Here is a 15,760-nt window from a genome sequence, read left to right on the forward strand (position 1 = left end):
GGTTAGTTTATTTATTAGAAAGATGAGGTCCCACAGCAAATAAGTGGCCATTTGGCCTAAATCTCATTTTTTCCAAGCAACGTGCTTCCCTCCACACACGTGCCAGTGATGTCCTCCCACTCTCTCGATGGAGTAGGACAGAAGATGCCACGCAGTCAAGAGGCTAGATTTCCTATGTCTTCTTTCTCATTTCCTTCCCACATACTACTTCCTTCTACTTCAAACTTTCCCCTTTCATCTCCTACTCCATAAATTTTAAAAAGATGTAAGTGAGTTAGGAGAGGAAGAATGTAGAAGCTAGGAGGCAGGAGTCACTTGGGCATTTTATTTTTTATTTTTTAAAATTAAATTTAATTAATTAATTTATTTATTTTTGGCTGTGATGGGTCTTGGTTTTTGCACGCGGGCTTTCTCTAGTTGCGGCAAGTGGGGGCTACTGCTTGTTGCGGTGCGCAGGCGTCTCACTGCGGTGGCTTCTCTTGCTGTGGAGCACGGGTTCTAGGCGCACGGGATTCAGTAGTTGCAGCACGCAGGCTCAGTAGTTGTGGCTCTTGGGCTCTAGAGCGCAGGGTCAGTAGTTGTGGTGCACGGGCTTAGTTGCTCCGCGGCATGTGGGATCTTCCCGGACCAGGGATCAATCCCGTGTCCCCTGCACTGGCAGGCGGATTCTTAACCACTGTGCCACCAGGGAAGTCCCACTTGGGCATTTTAACTACTCTATTTTGACCCTACCTTCTTGTCGCCTTTCCAAGCAGACCAGAGCTCAGGGGATTCACCCTCCAGTACAGAGAAACCCCAGCATCTGGAAGAGAGAGACAAGCTGTCGTTTTCCTATTTGAATTGCTTGGTATCTCTGTGGACTGGCTGATGAAATTCTCTTGCCTTGTCTTCACTCTCAACTGGGGCTCTCCCAGTACTCAAGATATGTGAACTTGGAACTCCAGGGGAGTCTGCTCTTTACAGACTTGCTTTGCTTCTACCCTTCATCTTCATAGACTGACATCTCCATTATTGCCCAGGGCTCATAGACTGACAGCTCCGTTCTTACTCAAGCCTCCACCAATAGTTTCAAAAAAAGCTTTAATTTTTTGAGATCAGGGTGATAAAGAGAAGGGAAGCATGCATAAGAACTTCCTTTTCAAAGACACCATTCTAAGTGAAATAAGTCAGACACGAAAGAACAAATATTACATGATCCCACTCATGTGGTACCTAGAATAGGCAAATTAATAGAGACAGAAAGTAGCATAAAGGCCCAAGTGTTAGGGGGAGTGAAGAAAGGGGAGTTATTGTTTAATGCGTACAGAATTTACGATGATGAAAAATTCTGGAAATGGATAGACAACACTGTGAATGTACTTGATGCCACTGAATTTTACACTTAAAAATGGCTAGAATGGTAAACTTTATGTGGTGTATATTTTCCCACAATGTAAAAAGAAAAGTAAAGAAAATACTAGAGGTAAAATCAGCATTCTTTATTACTGATCCAACAGAATCATTTTGTTCTGAGTTACTAAGATTGGTATCTTTGGGCAATTATGTTAGATAGTTTGACTGATATTTTTACTGGTTGGTTTAAAATAAATTCCTTCTTTTCTCCTGAAAAAAGAGAATTCTATTCTCAAACCCAGCTTCCTTAACAAGGCTAATAACACCCAAAGGATTTTACTCTGTTGGGTTCCAGAGCATGTGTTTTCAATTCCATCCCTGGAGGAAGTCAGACTCATGGTGTGGAGAGCGACTATTGGACGATACGGGATTTAAAGGAGAACTGGTGTCTCAGAGCGCTCGCAGGTGCCAAGTCTTTCCCAAGTCTGCATCTCTTTTTCCCCTTCTGACCTGATGCTGACTGCCCTGCCAATCACAGTGCTCGGACTCTCAGGGGAGAGGTGCTGAAGGAAGCCTGGGTTATGAACAATTACTATCAAACTCAGTGTCCCTACGTAATGCAGAGCACTGGGCAGGCTGCAGGGGGAGCCCACGTGCAGACCCTGCAGGGCCACCTGGCTCTCCCAGGCAGGCTCCCAAGTAGCTGATCCCCCCGCCGCTGAGGTCAAGCAGCTCTAGCCAGCGTCTCTCCAAATACAGCCTGACTGGGATAATTATTATTATATATTATGAGAAACAGAAAGAAAACTAAGAGAAAGAACTCAAAGTACCAAGAGACAAGAGAAACCGGCATAGTGGGTGGAGAAAGTGAGGGCTTTGGTGAACCATCTAAATGTTGAAGAGTGGGAGGAGAAAAGAGAATCAGAGAGTAAACAGAAGCTTCCATGAATTATCATGCTGCTGCACTTTCTTCCACAAAAGAGAGAGAGAGACAGAGAGAGAGAGAGAGAGAGAGAGAGAGCGAGAGAGAGAGAGAGAGAGAGAAAGAGAGAGAGAGAGAAATGTGGAGCCGTCTGGGGAAGGTTAAAATAATTGATTTCACGTAGTGGAGATTTGAGAGTGTAAGAGCAGGCAAGAAGTGGACCTGAGGACTACAGTAAAGAGAAATTAGGTAAGCTGAGGGTTGGTGGTGAAAGGGATGCCAGCTGGGCTGATGATGAAACCTGGGACGTGGACCATTCAAAGCCTGGTTACTGTGCTTGATGGTGCCAAGCCAGAGACAGTAATGAGACTTGATTTATAATTACCTGTCTTTACACAGCTTGTCCTCTGGGTAGCAGAGTGACTTCTGTTGGGCTGAGCAGATGTTGCTTTGGGGGCCTTTGTGGACACAGTAAAGATGACGAGCTCTGGATTCCTGGGACCGAGGTAAGATCCTTATCCTTGGGGAGGGAGCTTTCTTCCCCATTGCCTTTGGGTCTTGCTAAGCAGCGGAAAGTTACCCAAGCTGGAGCACTGAGCTTTCCTAGGTAGGACCTGTTACAGACATAGTTTCAGTGATGACTAGATCACATTAAAACAGTTCAGTCCCCTCTCACTCTATAGTGAGACCAAGACCAAGATCCCACAATCTTCAAAAAGCATAGAGGCAAAGACCTTGGATCATCAATGACTCATGTTCCTCCTCCCCTTCCCTTTCAAAAGTGCAGAAGTTTGTGGATATTTCAAAGGAAGCAGAAAGATAGCCACCCCCACTATCTCCAGATAAGGTGACTCTAGGTCAGAGAAGGAATTTCATACAGTAGGCTTAATGAGCCCAGAGATCAAGAGGGTAAACTGAAGAGCAGAGAGACAGAAATGACAGGAGTGCAGAATTAAGGCAGCAAGGGTGGGGCTGGGAAGGTCCTAGGCTGGAACGGGTGACCTCAGTCAATAGATAACAGCGTCACCTGTTGGCACATAATAGTAGTAGTAACAGTAGTAACAACAATTATAGTGTGATACTTATATTGAGTGTTCTGTACACGTGCATGATAAACCCTGTCCTCACTCTCAAAGCTGGATCTCTGAGAGAACACTTCTTAACTCATTTTATGAGACCAATATTAATTACCCTAATACCAAAAGTGTTAAAGACATCATAAGAAAGGAAAACCGAACACCAGTATGTTTCATGAACATAGATGAAAAAAGATCCTCAGCAAAATATTAGTAAATTGTACCCAATAATGTCTAAAAAGAATCATACATCATGATCACGTGAATTTATTCCAGGTATGCAAAGCTGGTTCAACATTTAACAATCAATGAATACAATCCATCACATCAACAGGCTAAAGAAGAAAACAAAATCATATCGATTGATGTAGAAAAGGCATTGAACAAAATCCAATGCCCACCCATGATAAAACTCTCATCTGACTGGGAACAGAGGGGAACTTCCTCAGCTTCGTAAAGAACATCTACAGAATTTACACCTTAGGTTCGTCAAGTGTAACAAACTGGAGATATTGAATATGGGAGAGGCTGTGCGTGTGTGGGGACAGAGGGTAGATGGGAAATCTCTGTACCTTCCTCTTAATTTTGCTGTGAACCTAAAACTGCTCTAAAAAAATAAAGTCTATGGGTATGGTGACGCCTTTTTAGATACAACACCTAAGACATGGTCCATGAAAGAAATAATTGATAAGCTGGACTTCATTACAATTAAAAACTTCTGCTCGTGTCCGGAGACTGTGCTCCGCAACAGGAGAGGCCACAACAGTGAGAGGCCCACGTACCACACACACAAAAAAAACAAACTTCTGCTCTTTGAAAGACAATGTGAATAGAATTAGAAGGTAAGCCACAGACTGGAAGAAAATATTTGCAAAAAACATATCTGATAAAGGAATATTATCCAAAATATACAAAGAACTCTTAAAACTTAACAATAAGAAAACAAACACCTGATGAAAAAATGGATCAAAGCCCTTAACTGGACATCTTACCAAAGAAGATATACAGATGGCAAATAAGCGTATGGCAAGATTATCCACATTGTATCATTAAGGAAATGCAAGTTAAGATGACAATGATATACCCCACTAGGCACCTATTAGAATGGCCAAAATCCAAAACATTGACGACACCAAATGCTAATGGGTTTGTGAAGCAACAGGAACTCTCATTCATTGCTGATGGGTGTGCAAAATGGTACAGCCACTTTGGGAGACAGTTTAGTAGTTTTTTTACAAAACTAAACATACCCTTACCATGTGATTCAGCAAGTGTACTCCTTGCTATTTACCCAAAGGAGTTGAAAACTTATGTCCACAGTAGGTGAATGGATAAATAAACTGTGGTTCATCCATACAGTGGAATATTACTGAGTGCTCAAAAGAAATGAGCTATCAAGCCATGAAAAGACATGCAGGAATCTTAAGTGCAAATTACTAAGTGAAAAAAGCCAGTCTGAAAAGGCTACATATCGTATGATTCCGTTACATAATGTTCTGGAAAAGGCAAAACTATAATGATGGTAAAAAGATCAGTGGTTGCCAGGGGCTTGCAGGGAGGGAGGGGGGTTGAATAGGTGAAGCACTACGGATCTCTTAAGGCAGTGAAATTACTCTGTGTAATACTGTACTTGTGGATACATAACTTTATGCATTTATCAAAACTTATAGAACTTTACAGCACAGACAGAAAATGAAACTTAATGTATACAAATTTTAAAAAACTACCTAGAGGTCAGAGAATCCTAAAATGAATTGCAGAATATGACTAAATAATCTAAGTGTATTACAAATGTATGAAACAGCTTCAGGGACGGGAGTGGGGAAAATCAAGTTACTTGATTTAAGTAACTTTGGAAATGAGTGGAGTCTGTAAGACTAAAGGTAAAATAAATTGTACTTATGTATTGTACAGACTACACAGGTAAGCAAGGGAGGAAACCAGAATGATCCATGTGATAATGGATCGCAGTTGGAGACATCAATATGAACTCATGTTTAGTTTAATATCGATACAAATGGTTACATATGGAACTATTTATAGATATGTCTATATACATGGATTAGTACACTCATGTATATTTCTTTGCTCTGTCAGCTGAAAGAACCCAGAAGCACGAACACCCCAGTAGCAGCAAGCATGCCTAGTGCCCGAAAAAGGTAAAGTGCAGTCCTCATCATGTCACATCTTTGTTTCTCATACCATTCTCCAACAAAAGGTACCAGAGCTCCTTGGAGAAATGGCTGATTCTAGGCCTGGGGCAGGAAATATACAAGATAAATAAGGAGATACTCAAAAGACACCCCATTAGCAGCAAGCATGCCTAGTGCCCAGGTCTTTGTTTCTCATACCATTCTCCAACAAAAGGTACCAGAGCTCCTTGGAGAAATGGCTGATTCTAGGCCTGGGGCAGGAAATATACAAGATAAATAAGGAGATACTCAAACATACACAGACACACACAAAACAAAAACTGAGTCCCATGAAAATGGGGGTATGTCAAAGGGACACAGGAGGCAACTGAAAGAGCTCCCAATAGCCAAAGCTAGAACGATTTGAGCAACAAAAAATGTAGTATATTGGATAATAATATTCCAAAGAATAAAATAAGTATCCATAGTCCATATTGACAGACATACATTACTGAACAAGTAAGTGTGAGAGAAGTAAAAAATCTCCTGAGCAGAAGAAATCCAAAATCAATGTAGATACTTCACTCTCAAGCAGGTGAAGCGTAACTCCCCACTCCTTAAGTGTGAGTTGTACATAGGACTTCCTTCAGAAAAGTACCGTATGGAAAAGAGGGAAAAGATTAACTTCGGTGGGGAAACCCAATAAACGCTACCCCAACCGGATGATCAAGGTCAGCATCAACAGAGGTAAGTCACATTGACGTGTGATGTGACATGATGAGGACTGCACTTTACCTTTTTCAGTCTTCTTCTTCAAAACCCATAAGCCCGGTCTGATCATGAGAAAAACATCAGACAAATCCAAACTAAGGGATGTTCTACAACTCCTCAAAATTTTATACGTTATCAAAAACAAGAAAAGTGTGAGAAACTGTCACAGCCAAGAGGAGCCTCAGAATACCTGGTGACTAAATGTAGCGTCCTGGATGGAGTCCTGGAACAGAAAGAGGACGTTAGGGAAAAGCTGAGGAAATCTGAATAAGGTATGGACTTTAGTTATTAATAGCATATCCATCTTGGTTCATTAATTAGAATTAATGAAGATGTTCATAATAGGGGAAACTGGGTATAGGGTGTATGGGAACTCTCTGTATTATCTTTGAAATTTCTCTGTAAATCTAAGACTGTCCTAAAATATAAAGCCTATTAAAATAAAATGTATTTTAAAAATGGAATGCTATCTTCCTCCCCAGATCTTCCACCTCATGCAAAATTGGGTGGGATGGAGTGGGGAAAATTTGCAGAGCGCAGAGCTAGCTGTCCCCAAGGAATAAATGGAACTTTGGGTCACCAGGCGGGTCTGAAAACCCCAGTCAGGATGCAGCCCCTTCCCCTTGGGCAGGTCTGATGTGCATTTGGACCCAAGGACGCACTCTCCACAAGTGATGGGCCACTGAGGTCTGAGGCGCACAGTGTCAGACCTGGCAGCTTTGGGCTGGGCTCTTCCTCACCTGGCCTCCTGGAGCCCTTGGCTCTAACCCCTGAACTCCCCAGCTCTGCTGGGGGTTGTCTAGGGGAATAAAGACTCCCCACCCCGTCCGGCAAAGCCTGGTCCTAGGTGAAACAAGGGGAGGGTTGAGCTCAGAGGTTAGGGGCCCGTGTTGAAAAAGAGGGAAGAGGGGGGCATTTTCTGTGTCCCCAGTTGGGAGGAAGTGCTCTTCACTCTCTCTGTGGCACATTCAGAGGGAGGGAGCTGAGTAGCCAGCGTTTCAGACGCTGAGCGGAAAAGCGCTGGGATTTGCAAGTGTTATAGCGAGGTGTGGGCTGGGAGAATAGGGTTGGCGGTGCGGGCAGTTGCAGATTTAGCACCAAGCTTAGGAATATCCAAGGAACTTGAAGATACCCCACATTTTTGTAGCCAGGAAACGACTATGACTTTAAACTCGGAGGCACGTGCTGCCAGCGGGTGGTTTAGGAGAGGTGGCCAGTGCGCTCTGGAAAGCTGAGGGCTGGCAGGAGATGGGGCTCGCTGGAGAGAGGGAAGATGGGAGCCAGAACCCCACAGCCTACAGGGAGGTGCCACAGGGAGGGGCGGAAACAGCCTGGAACTGGCGTTTCCACCCCCAGTGAGTGCCCAAAGGCCGGGGTGAGGTGTCAGAGGGAAGCCGTCGGTCTCTGTTCCGGCTGCGCCCTGCCCTCTCCAGCTTTACGCACGGGCTTGTCTTGTCTGCTGGCCCCTTGAAAAGGGCAGGGGAACTCCAGCGGCCTCTCCCGAGGACAGATCTTTTCCCATAGCTACAGGGCTTTACACCAGGGGCTCCCAGGGCAGAAGAAGCCAGTGGTCAGGGCTCTACAACAGGGCGAGGGACAAGCAGGAATGGCCATGGGCAGACCGGAGAGGGGCGCACAGGCTGGCTGGCGAGTGGCAAGACCTCTGAGTTAATGTATAATTGACAGCAGATGGCAGGGGCTGGCAGCAGCCTGGGGCCTGGGCCCAGTGAATGAGGGACAATTAGCCCCAAGCCCGGGGTTGGGGGGCGGGTGTGTAGGTTGAGAGAGCCAGTGAAGTCAGGTATTTGCTTCTCAAACAGTCTGGAGCGTTGGGCAGAGGGCTGAGTGGCTGAGCCTCTGGGCTGCCTAGGCCCCCCTGCCACAGCCCTTCCTCTCTTTTCCCTCCCCCCATCACCTCTGGGTCGAAAGCCTCTGTTTGTTCAGACCCAAGAGTGTGTTGTAAAGGTGGGGGGAGAAGGTAGTTTATGGGGGAAATCGCAGCCACCACCATCTGCCAGGTCTCGTCCCTTCTCCCCCTGACACCCCTATCGCCACCCTCACACAGCTGTCTATGGGAATAGTGGGTCTGGACATGGAGCCTTTGGCCCCCAGATGCAGGGGCGAATCAAGAGGAAGGGATGAGGCAGGAAAGGAGGAGTAAGATTAGAGCTACCACATGCCTTCCTTGGGAACTCCTCTCACCCAGGCACGGCAGAGTCCAGGGACCAGCAGTCCCAGCTGCCCTGGGAGTGAATGGCCTCTACAGCCACCGGAGCGCGTGCTGTCCTGCCCCGGTGCTGAAACTGCTTGCTGCAGTCTCCCCTGTCCCCGAGGGCTCCAGGCTAGTCTGAGGATGCTGGAGGAGGCTGGAAGAGAAGGGCAGTACATGTCAGGGGAAGGTAGAAAACCCACTTCTGTGATATATTTGGCCCTGCTTTGAGAATAAGAGTTCCCAATCCTAGGATCAAGCTGAACGTACAACATCAACACCCCTGCCCCCCAAACCAAAGCATTTACCATTGAAACCTATTCTTCCCCGCTCTGGGTCTAGTGTTAGAGCACCACACCCTGCTTACTTTCAGCCTGACTTCTGAGAGGGTTTCACAGACTCCAAGGTATGCGATGGACCCAAAGAGCTTTCCATGCCGGCTCCTTCACAAGGGGTCTGCCCGAGACCGTGGTGGCAACAAAGCTTCCAGGCGCTGGGGGCTTTGTTTCCCTTCCAGCTACTGCCCCCCCCCAACCTGAACAATCCAGATAATCTGTGGTATTCTCTGCAGAAACAGGAGTGTCATTCATAGCTGAGTCTAAAAGCACCAAATCCCTCGTAGAATGGAGCCTGATAAAACGAGAAATGGATAAACACCCCACCTGCAACCTAACTCCCTTCAGAGGCTCATTCCCTCCATCGCTCCTGTTGCCAGTGTTCTAAAGTCCAGGGTCCCCCAGTTTCCAGGCAAGAACCCATCCTGGGTGTCACCTCAGTCAAGGAGCCAATCGAAGGATTGGTGAGGACACTCTTGGGAAGAACTGGTGCTATGTGATACTCTCTCTATGCACACTGCATTCTCTCAGAGATCCATGAGCCAACTTGGCCGGTATTTAGGTGTTGGTCTATATACCCATTGACCTTTTATAGCAATACACATAGGACCCAGGAGTTGACCCGGAACCCAGAAGTGCATTCTGGCTGGGAAGCTGTGTCTGTGGTTCTGGAATTCATGTTTGGGCTTCTGTGCATTCAAAGCCTTGGGGACACAGTCTGAAATTCCCCATCCTCCTTATTCCCTGTTCTCTTCAGGAGTACTGGCCCCCAAGTGGGTGTGCTCAGGAGTCAGGGGGCCTGCATGAGACTGGCTCTGTACCTGCTTCAGGGTGGCAGGTAGGCGCAAGGTGGGCTCTGAGGACTTCCAGTGGAAGGACACAGTGGGTCACTGGCTGTGGTTTGCCCTGACTCAGGGCCGGTGTCAGTCAGCCCCATGCACACCTCCCTCCTCCTCTCTCCTCTGCTCATGGCCTGTGACATCACTGGCTGCTCCCAGAAGGCTGCCCTCTGCTCCTGAGCACGGGCTTTCTGTGGCTCTGGACCCCCTGGCAGGACTGAAGCAGGAGCAGAGTGGAGGCTGTTAGCAGGACCAGACCACCACCATCCCTGGAGCCTGCAGGGGTCTCAGGAGCCCAGGCCAGGAGACTGAGACCCCCTGCCCCCCACCAAACAGGTAGCTCACTGCAGGCTCATTGTCTGCTCCGCCTCTCATGCTGGTTCCATGTCTTTGTGTGGCCAAGCCAACCTCTCTCGTCCTTTGTCTTTGCAGCCACCACCCTCCTGCCCCTTCAGCCCCCTCTCCTGCTCTCCCATCTTGTGAGGACCAGTTCTTTCATCAGACAAGTTAATATGAACGTTGGAAATGTGTGGTGCGGTGACCGGGGACGGCTTTCTGTTTTGAGTTGGGGTGATTTTAGGTTTGGAGATGATTTAGGTTTGGATGTTGAACCTGAGACCCCACAGCTCCTCTGAGCTCTGATCACTCAAGGGGGGACTCAGTCCTATCAAGGATTCAGGGTTCGGCTGATTTTCTGAGCTTCCACCTGCCCCCGCTATCCCGGCATAGCCTTTACATCCCCAGATTGACCTTCCTCTCTCTGTTGCTTTGGAGGCAGCAGGGGTGGAGGCAGAGAAAGAGAGCCTCGGGATTAGAAGCTGGAAACTGCAGCTTCTGAGGAGGGACTGGCTTCTAAGCCTCCTTGAGCTTTACTCCCTGGGTGGCCCCTGATTTGTGGGAGCCCCAATCTCTGCCTCAGTTTTCTTTTTGGAAAAACCTCTGCCTTCCTTCCTGACTTTCTGGAAAGATGAGAGCATGCAGGGGAATGTGTCTCTAACTGTCTAGAGAGGAGTGAGTGAAAGCTGATCTATCTCCTGAAATTTATCAAGTCGCTCTGGCTGCCATAGTCTTTGTGAGTTCATTGTTGTTTCCTTCACGCTCGTCCCCTCTCCCTGGTTGCACTGTAACCCCTTGGAGGGCGCAAACCTTGTCCCTATTCTTTTTACTCCCTTCATCTTAAACAACCAGCTATGTGCTCGCAATTAATACCTTATTCAGTAAATAATTGCAGATTAGTTAACTGAGCCAAGATGGCATGGTTATTACAGGAAAGTTCTATGCATAAGCTATTCTCTGGAGGGACCTCCAGCCCTGCCAGGGGTCTAGGCATGAAAGGAGGCGGCTTCAACTCCCATTACTAGCAGATAAAAGCAAGACCGACATGGTGGCCCACGACCTGTGTCCTGGGCTGCCAAGAGACTCTCTCGTGCTCGCACTGGCTTCTATACAGGTCAGAGACAGCTCTCTCCTGCTTCTCCCTCTCTCCCTTTGACATGCCTTCGGTAAACGGTAGTTGCAAGAATGAGTGTCTGGTCCCAGAGACTCGGCCTCTGAAAGTGTGAGATCTAGACCTCTCCAGAGTTAACAGGGAGCAGCAACCCCAGCGGGTTAGAAGCTGTCAAGAGAGGTGTCTTCCGGGAGAAACCAGGACTTCAGGCTTGTTCATCTCTACTTCCAGGGGGTGGGACCCAAGCCTCAATGCCTGGGGGTAGAGCTGAGCCCTGGTGTTTCCCCAGACCTTCTTGGAGAGTATCAAAAACCAGAGCAAGACCCTCCCATGAGGTGCTCTGAAGGAAGCTTTCTGGCTGGTGGTTTGGAGAACATAACATCAGGACCTGCATGAGAGTAAAGGCAAAGCCTTGAACCTGGTCCCCGCCTCAGACCAGGGAGATGGAGATCTTTGGTCCCTGGTGCCCTCTCTGGCTGGGCATAGCACCCTGAGCTTAGGAGGCAGGACTTGGTACCAAGTGTATCACCTGGTGGCTGATAAGGCTTTTGAGTGGTCAGAGGCGACAGTGGTCCATTTGGAAAAGGGAAAGCATCATCCATTTTTACCTGACCTCTTGTATGGAACATGTGAGCAGGAGAGCCCTTCCACCCTCCCAGGCCCTTATCAGGACATCCAGAAAGATCCAGTCCTCTGCTGGCTCTGTGATGTTTTAATTCAAAGGTTTAGTAAAGAGAAATTGAATTTTCGTAGCCAATCTACTGGCAAACTTTAGAAACCTTATCCTCTATCACAAAACACCCCAAGGCCATTCTAAGCAAGAGATTCTGCCCAAGGAACTCTCGATTATGGCAGGTCCAGCCTCAAGAACGAAAAAGGAGCTCCCAGGAGGAACTCCGCTCCCCAGTCTTCCCAGTTCCTGCCCTTCTGTGAGGAGGCCCAGCCTGGAGCATGCTGCAGGACGGTGAGATGCCCAGGAGAAGTGGGAAGAACAGGGTAGCATAGGAGGGCGGGAATGGCTCCGGGCTCCGCTTCCATCCACGTGGGTTCATGTGCCCTCAGCCAGCGTTCTGGGGGAGCCCCTCCCAGTCACTCCCTCCCCGCTCCACCCTGCTTCCCTCAGACAATGAGGGCCAGTGCATGTGGCCAAGGAGCAAAGACTCACACATGAGCCAGCTCCCAAAGAAAGTGGCATGTCTGGGGGACCCTGGGAGCAGAAGCGGGGCAGTCCCCTGGAGAGAGGATTTTCTCTGTGGTGGCAAGCCAGGCTAGTGGGGCCTGAGTAACCCTCTCCCAGGAGGGTCCTGCACGCTGCAGGTGGGCTGGGGAGAGGGGAGACTTCGGGTACGATGCTCCTTCTCCTGCCCAGGGATCAGCAGTGTGAATCAGCTGGGGGGGCTCTTTGTGAATGGTCGGCCTCTGCCCCTGGACACCCGGCAGCAGATCGCGCGGCTGGCCGTCAGCGGGATGCGGCCCTGTGACATCTCACGGAGCCTTAAGGTAGTGTGCTGGGACCTTCACCCAGTGATGCGCACAAGCAGCAGGGAGAAGCGGCCCCTTGAAGTCAAGTCTGGGGCTGTTGCAGACTCGGAGGGCCCTTGGGGCTTGGGCTGCCTCCTTGAGAGCTGGGATAGGGAGCTTCAGGGTTCCAAAGGTGAGGCTAGACTCGACTCTGGGGCCTGATTCAGTCAGTCCCACTTTGCCTTGTAGCTTCCTTCTGTCCCAGGGACACTCCCCTCTGCCCACATGCCTCACCTGTCCCTGCTTCTCACCTGACCCAGGTATCTAATGGCTGTGTGAGCAAGATCCTAGGGCGTTACTACCGCACAGGTGTCTTGGAGCCCAAGGGGATTGGGGGAAGCAAGCCGCGCCTGGCCACACCACCTGTGGTGGCTCGAATCGCCCAGCTGAAGGGTGAGTGCCCAGCCCTCTTCGCCTGGGAGATCCAACGCCAGCTCTGCGCTGAAGGGCTTTGCACCCAGGACAAGACCCCCAGTGTAAGTGCCCTCCCCTCCCCAGAACCGGAACTGCGGCTGCCAGACTGGTTGTCTGGGGAGGCAGAAGAAGATCCTTTCTTACTTGGCAGTGGGGCCTCCCAGGCTGGGGGGCGGGGCTTCTGGGCTCTCTTCTGACCCAAAAGTTTCTCTTCTGAAAAGAGGGGGTGGTGAGACAGGTGAGAAGAAGAAAGCGTGGGGCTGAAAGGAGGCTGCCCTTGGGAACGATGTGTGGGCCGGGACAGAGGAGAGAAAGGATACTGGGGAAACATCCTCAGGATGCAACCTGGGCTGGGCACCATTTCCCCACTCATCACCCCACATCCTCAGGTCTCTTCCATCAACCGAGTCCTGCGGGCGATACAGGAGGACCAGAGATTCCCCGGGGCACAGCTCAGGTTGCCAGGTGGGTCTTGGAGCAGCCTCCAGGGAGGTTCAGAGCCAAACCTAAGCATTTTACGGTCCTCAGATTCCTTTCTTGTTCTTTCTTGGATCACCCTCACAACAAGACAATAACGTGGGCCTCACAGGGGGTCTTATTCTCTCCTAGCAGGAGAAAATGGAGGCTCAGAGGAAGGGAAGTAACTTACCCAAGGTCACCAGCTAGTTGTTGGCAGGTCCTGGAACGGAGCGCAGCTCCCTAGGTCTCTAAGTTCACAGGATCTGCCGAGGAGACAGGACTCAGAGCATTTTTGAGGTGCTGTGGGATCAGGCAAGCCTGGCCCATCCTTGCAGCTGTCTCCCCCCACATGCTAAGCATGCTCCCACCATGGCTGCGAACCCTCCCACCCAGTGCCCCTGCGGCGACCCCCGAGTAACTGTGGATGCCCCAGCGGCGCGGCTCTGCTCTCACCCTGCATTGTGCCCTGCCTACAGCACCAGGGACGTGGGGACTCCATTCGACCAGAGGAATCACCATCACAGACCCGCACCAGCCACTGTCTCCCTTTGCAGCTATTTTGGCTCCAGTTCCTCCAACGCCACCTAGTGGCTCCGAGGCGCCCCGGGGTCCCCACCCAGGGACAGGCCACCGGAATCGGACGATCTTCTCCCCAGGCCAAGCTGAGGCGCTGGAGAAAGGTGCCAGAGCTGGGGCGGACGGTGGGCCACGGAGGCAACGGCCCAGAGGCCTGCGGGCCGAGGCTGAGAGCTGGAGGCTGTGGATGCCCCTGCGTCGGGGAGTAGGGCAGTTCAGGGCTGGCACAGGCGGGGAGTGGGGCCTTGCTCCTCTCCCCGCGCCCTTGCTGTGTGAGCCTCCATCTCTGCAGAGTTCCAGCGTGGGCAGTACCCTGACTCAGTGGCCCGCGGGAAGCTGGCTGCTGCCACCTCTCTGCCTGAAGACACGGTGAGGGTGAGTGAGCTCTGCCACACAGCGCGCACACACCACAAGGACAGAGCGTCTGGGCCGGGCAGGCTTCCGCTTCCGGTGACGGTAACGTAGAGAAGGCGGCCAGAGGCGGAGACGGGCTTGTTCGGAGCAGGAAGGAGACAGGCTCCTCCCTGTTGCGCTTCTGCTGAGCTTTCTCCTCCACGGCCGCTCCACGCCTTAGCACTGAGGAAGGGGACAGAGAGCCCAGGCCAGAGCAGCAAGGGGGGACGGCAGGGCTGAGGAAGGGTCTGCACTCCGAGTCCAGGTCAGGAGCACGTGGTGAGAGCAGTAGGTGCTGGGCCTTGGAGCGCACAGCCAGCTGCATCGTTTCTGCCCTCCTCAGATCTGGTTTTCCAACCGAAGAGCCAAATGGCGCCGACAAGAGAAGCTCAAGGGGGAAATGCGGTTTCCAGGTGATTTCTCTGCCCATCCATCCACTCACCTACCCTTCTTTCCTCCCTTCCTTCCCATCCATCCCTCCATCCATCCATGCAACCACCAAACATTACTCGGCACCTCCCATGTACCAGACCCTGTGTTAGTTGCTGGACATACACAATCCCTGCTCTTCAGGGCTGCACTGCCCCCACTTTACCATCCCTGGGATTTAATCCTTCTTCCCCAGTCTCCCAACACCCCGCCTTGGGAAGGAGGGCAGTTTGGGGCTGTAGCATCCATTTCCCCCCCCCCCCCCCCCCCCGCGCGAAGTCATTGCCTTTCCTAGAACCTCCCTGCCTCTCACCTCCACTCCCTGCTCCCCAGACCCCTGTTCCTCCCTCTGGTGCATCCACCCTTACCTTGTAGGTGCTTCCCAGGACCTGACTGTACCAAGTGCCTCCCCAGGGACCGTCTCTGCACAGGTATCCAGGAAGAGGGGGAAGACTGAAGGGATCACTGCTTGTCCCGTTCCCAGTGGGTGCCTGAGCTAGAATGCATGACTCCCCTGGGCCCTCACAGTACATGTTTCTAGAAAGTGCCATCCTCAGAGTTTACCATGTGAATGGCTCCCTCTGAAGTTGTTCAGGATACAGCCCTGGGGGTGGGGTGGGGTCGTGCAGCCCTGGGGTCCCAGTTGTGCTAAACAGGAGGCATCACTGGCAGCTGAGGGTTTCCTCTTGCTTTTTCTAGCAACCCCCCGGCAGTGTGTCCACAGCGGTCCTACCTGCCCTGGCATCCTTGGCTGCCTCCAGCTATCCGCGGTTCTGGGGGACAGCGTCAGACAGATGTCTGAGTGACACTCCACCACAAGCCTGTCTCAAGCCCTGCTGGGGTGAGAATCCAGGCCAGGCCTCACTCCTGCAGGGTGTAGGGAAGGCTAACTGACTCCTTGACCC

General features: G+C 50.6%; 1 protein-coding gene across 1 annotated transcript in view; it reads left to right on the forward strand.

Annotated features, from left to right (window-relative positions):
• Positions 1 to 6,184: 6,184 nt before the first annotated feature.
• PAX4 (paired box 4) overlaps positions 6,185 to 15,760 on the forward strand; it is a 10,682-nt gene continuing 1,106 nt past the window's right edge. Inside the window, exons 1-9 of the mRNA XM_024763087.1 lie at positions 6,185 to 6,209; positions 12,433 to 12,563; positions 12,845 to 13,060; positions 13,388 to 13,463; positions 14,012 to 14,137; positions 14,326 to 14,408; positions 14,770 to 14,839; positions 15,231 to 15,286; positions 15,555 to 15,696. Of these exons, the coding sequence (XP_024618855.1) occupies positions 6,185 to 6,209; positions 12,433 to 12,563; positions 12,845 to 13,060; positions 13,388 to 13,463; positions 14,012 to 14,137; positions 14,326 to 14,408; positions 14,770 to 14,839; positions 15,231 to 15,286; positions 15,555 to 15,696 (925 nt within the window). The remainder of the gene's footprint in view (positions 6,210 to 12,432; positions 12,564 to 12,844; positions 13,061 to 13,387; positions 13,464 to 14,011; positions 14,138 to 14,325; positions 14,409 to 14,769; positions 14,840 to 15,230; positions 15,287 to 15,554; positions 15,697 to 15,760) is intronic.

This window comes from Neophocaena asiaeorientalis, unplaced genomic scaffold, assembly GCF_003031525.2.
Source record: "Neophocaena asiaeorientalis asiaeorientalis breed wild unplaced genomic scaffold, Neophocaena_asiaeorientalis_V1.1 scaffold681, whole genome shotgun sequence".
Classification (NCBI taxonomy): Eukaryota; Metazoa; Chordata; class Mammalia; order Artiodactyla; family Phocoenidae; genus Neophocaena; species Neophocaena asiaeorientalis.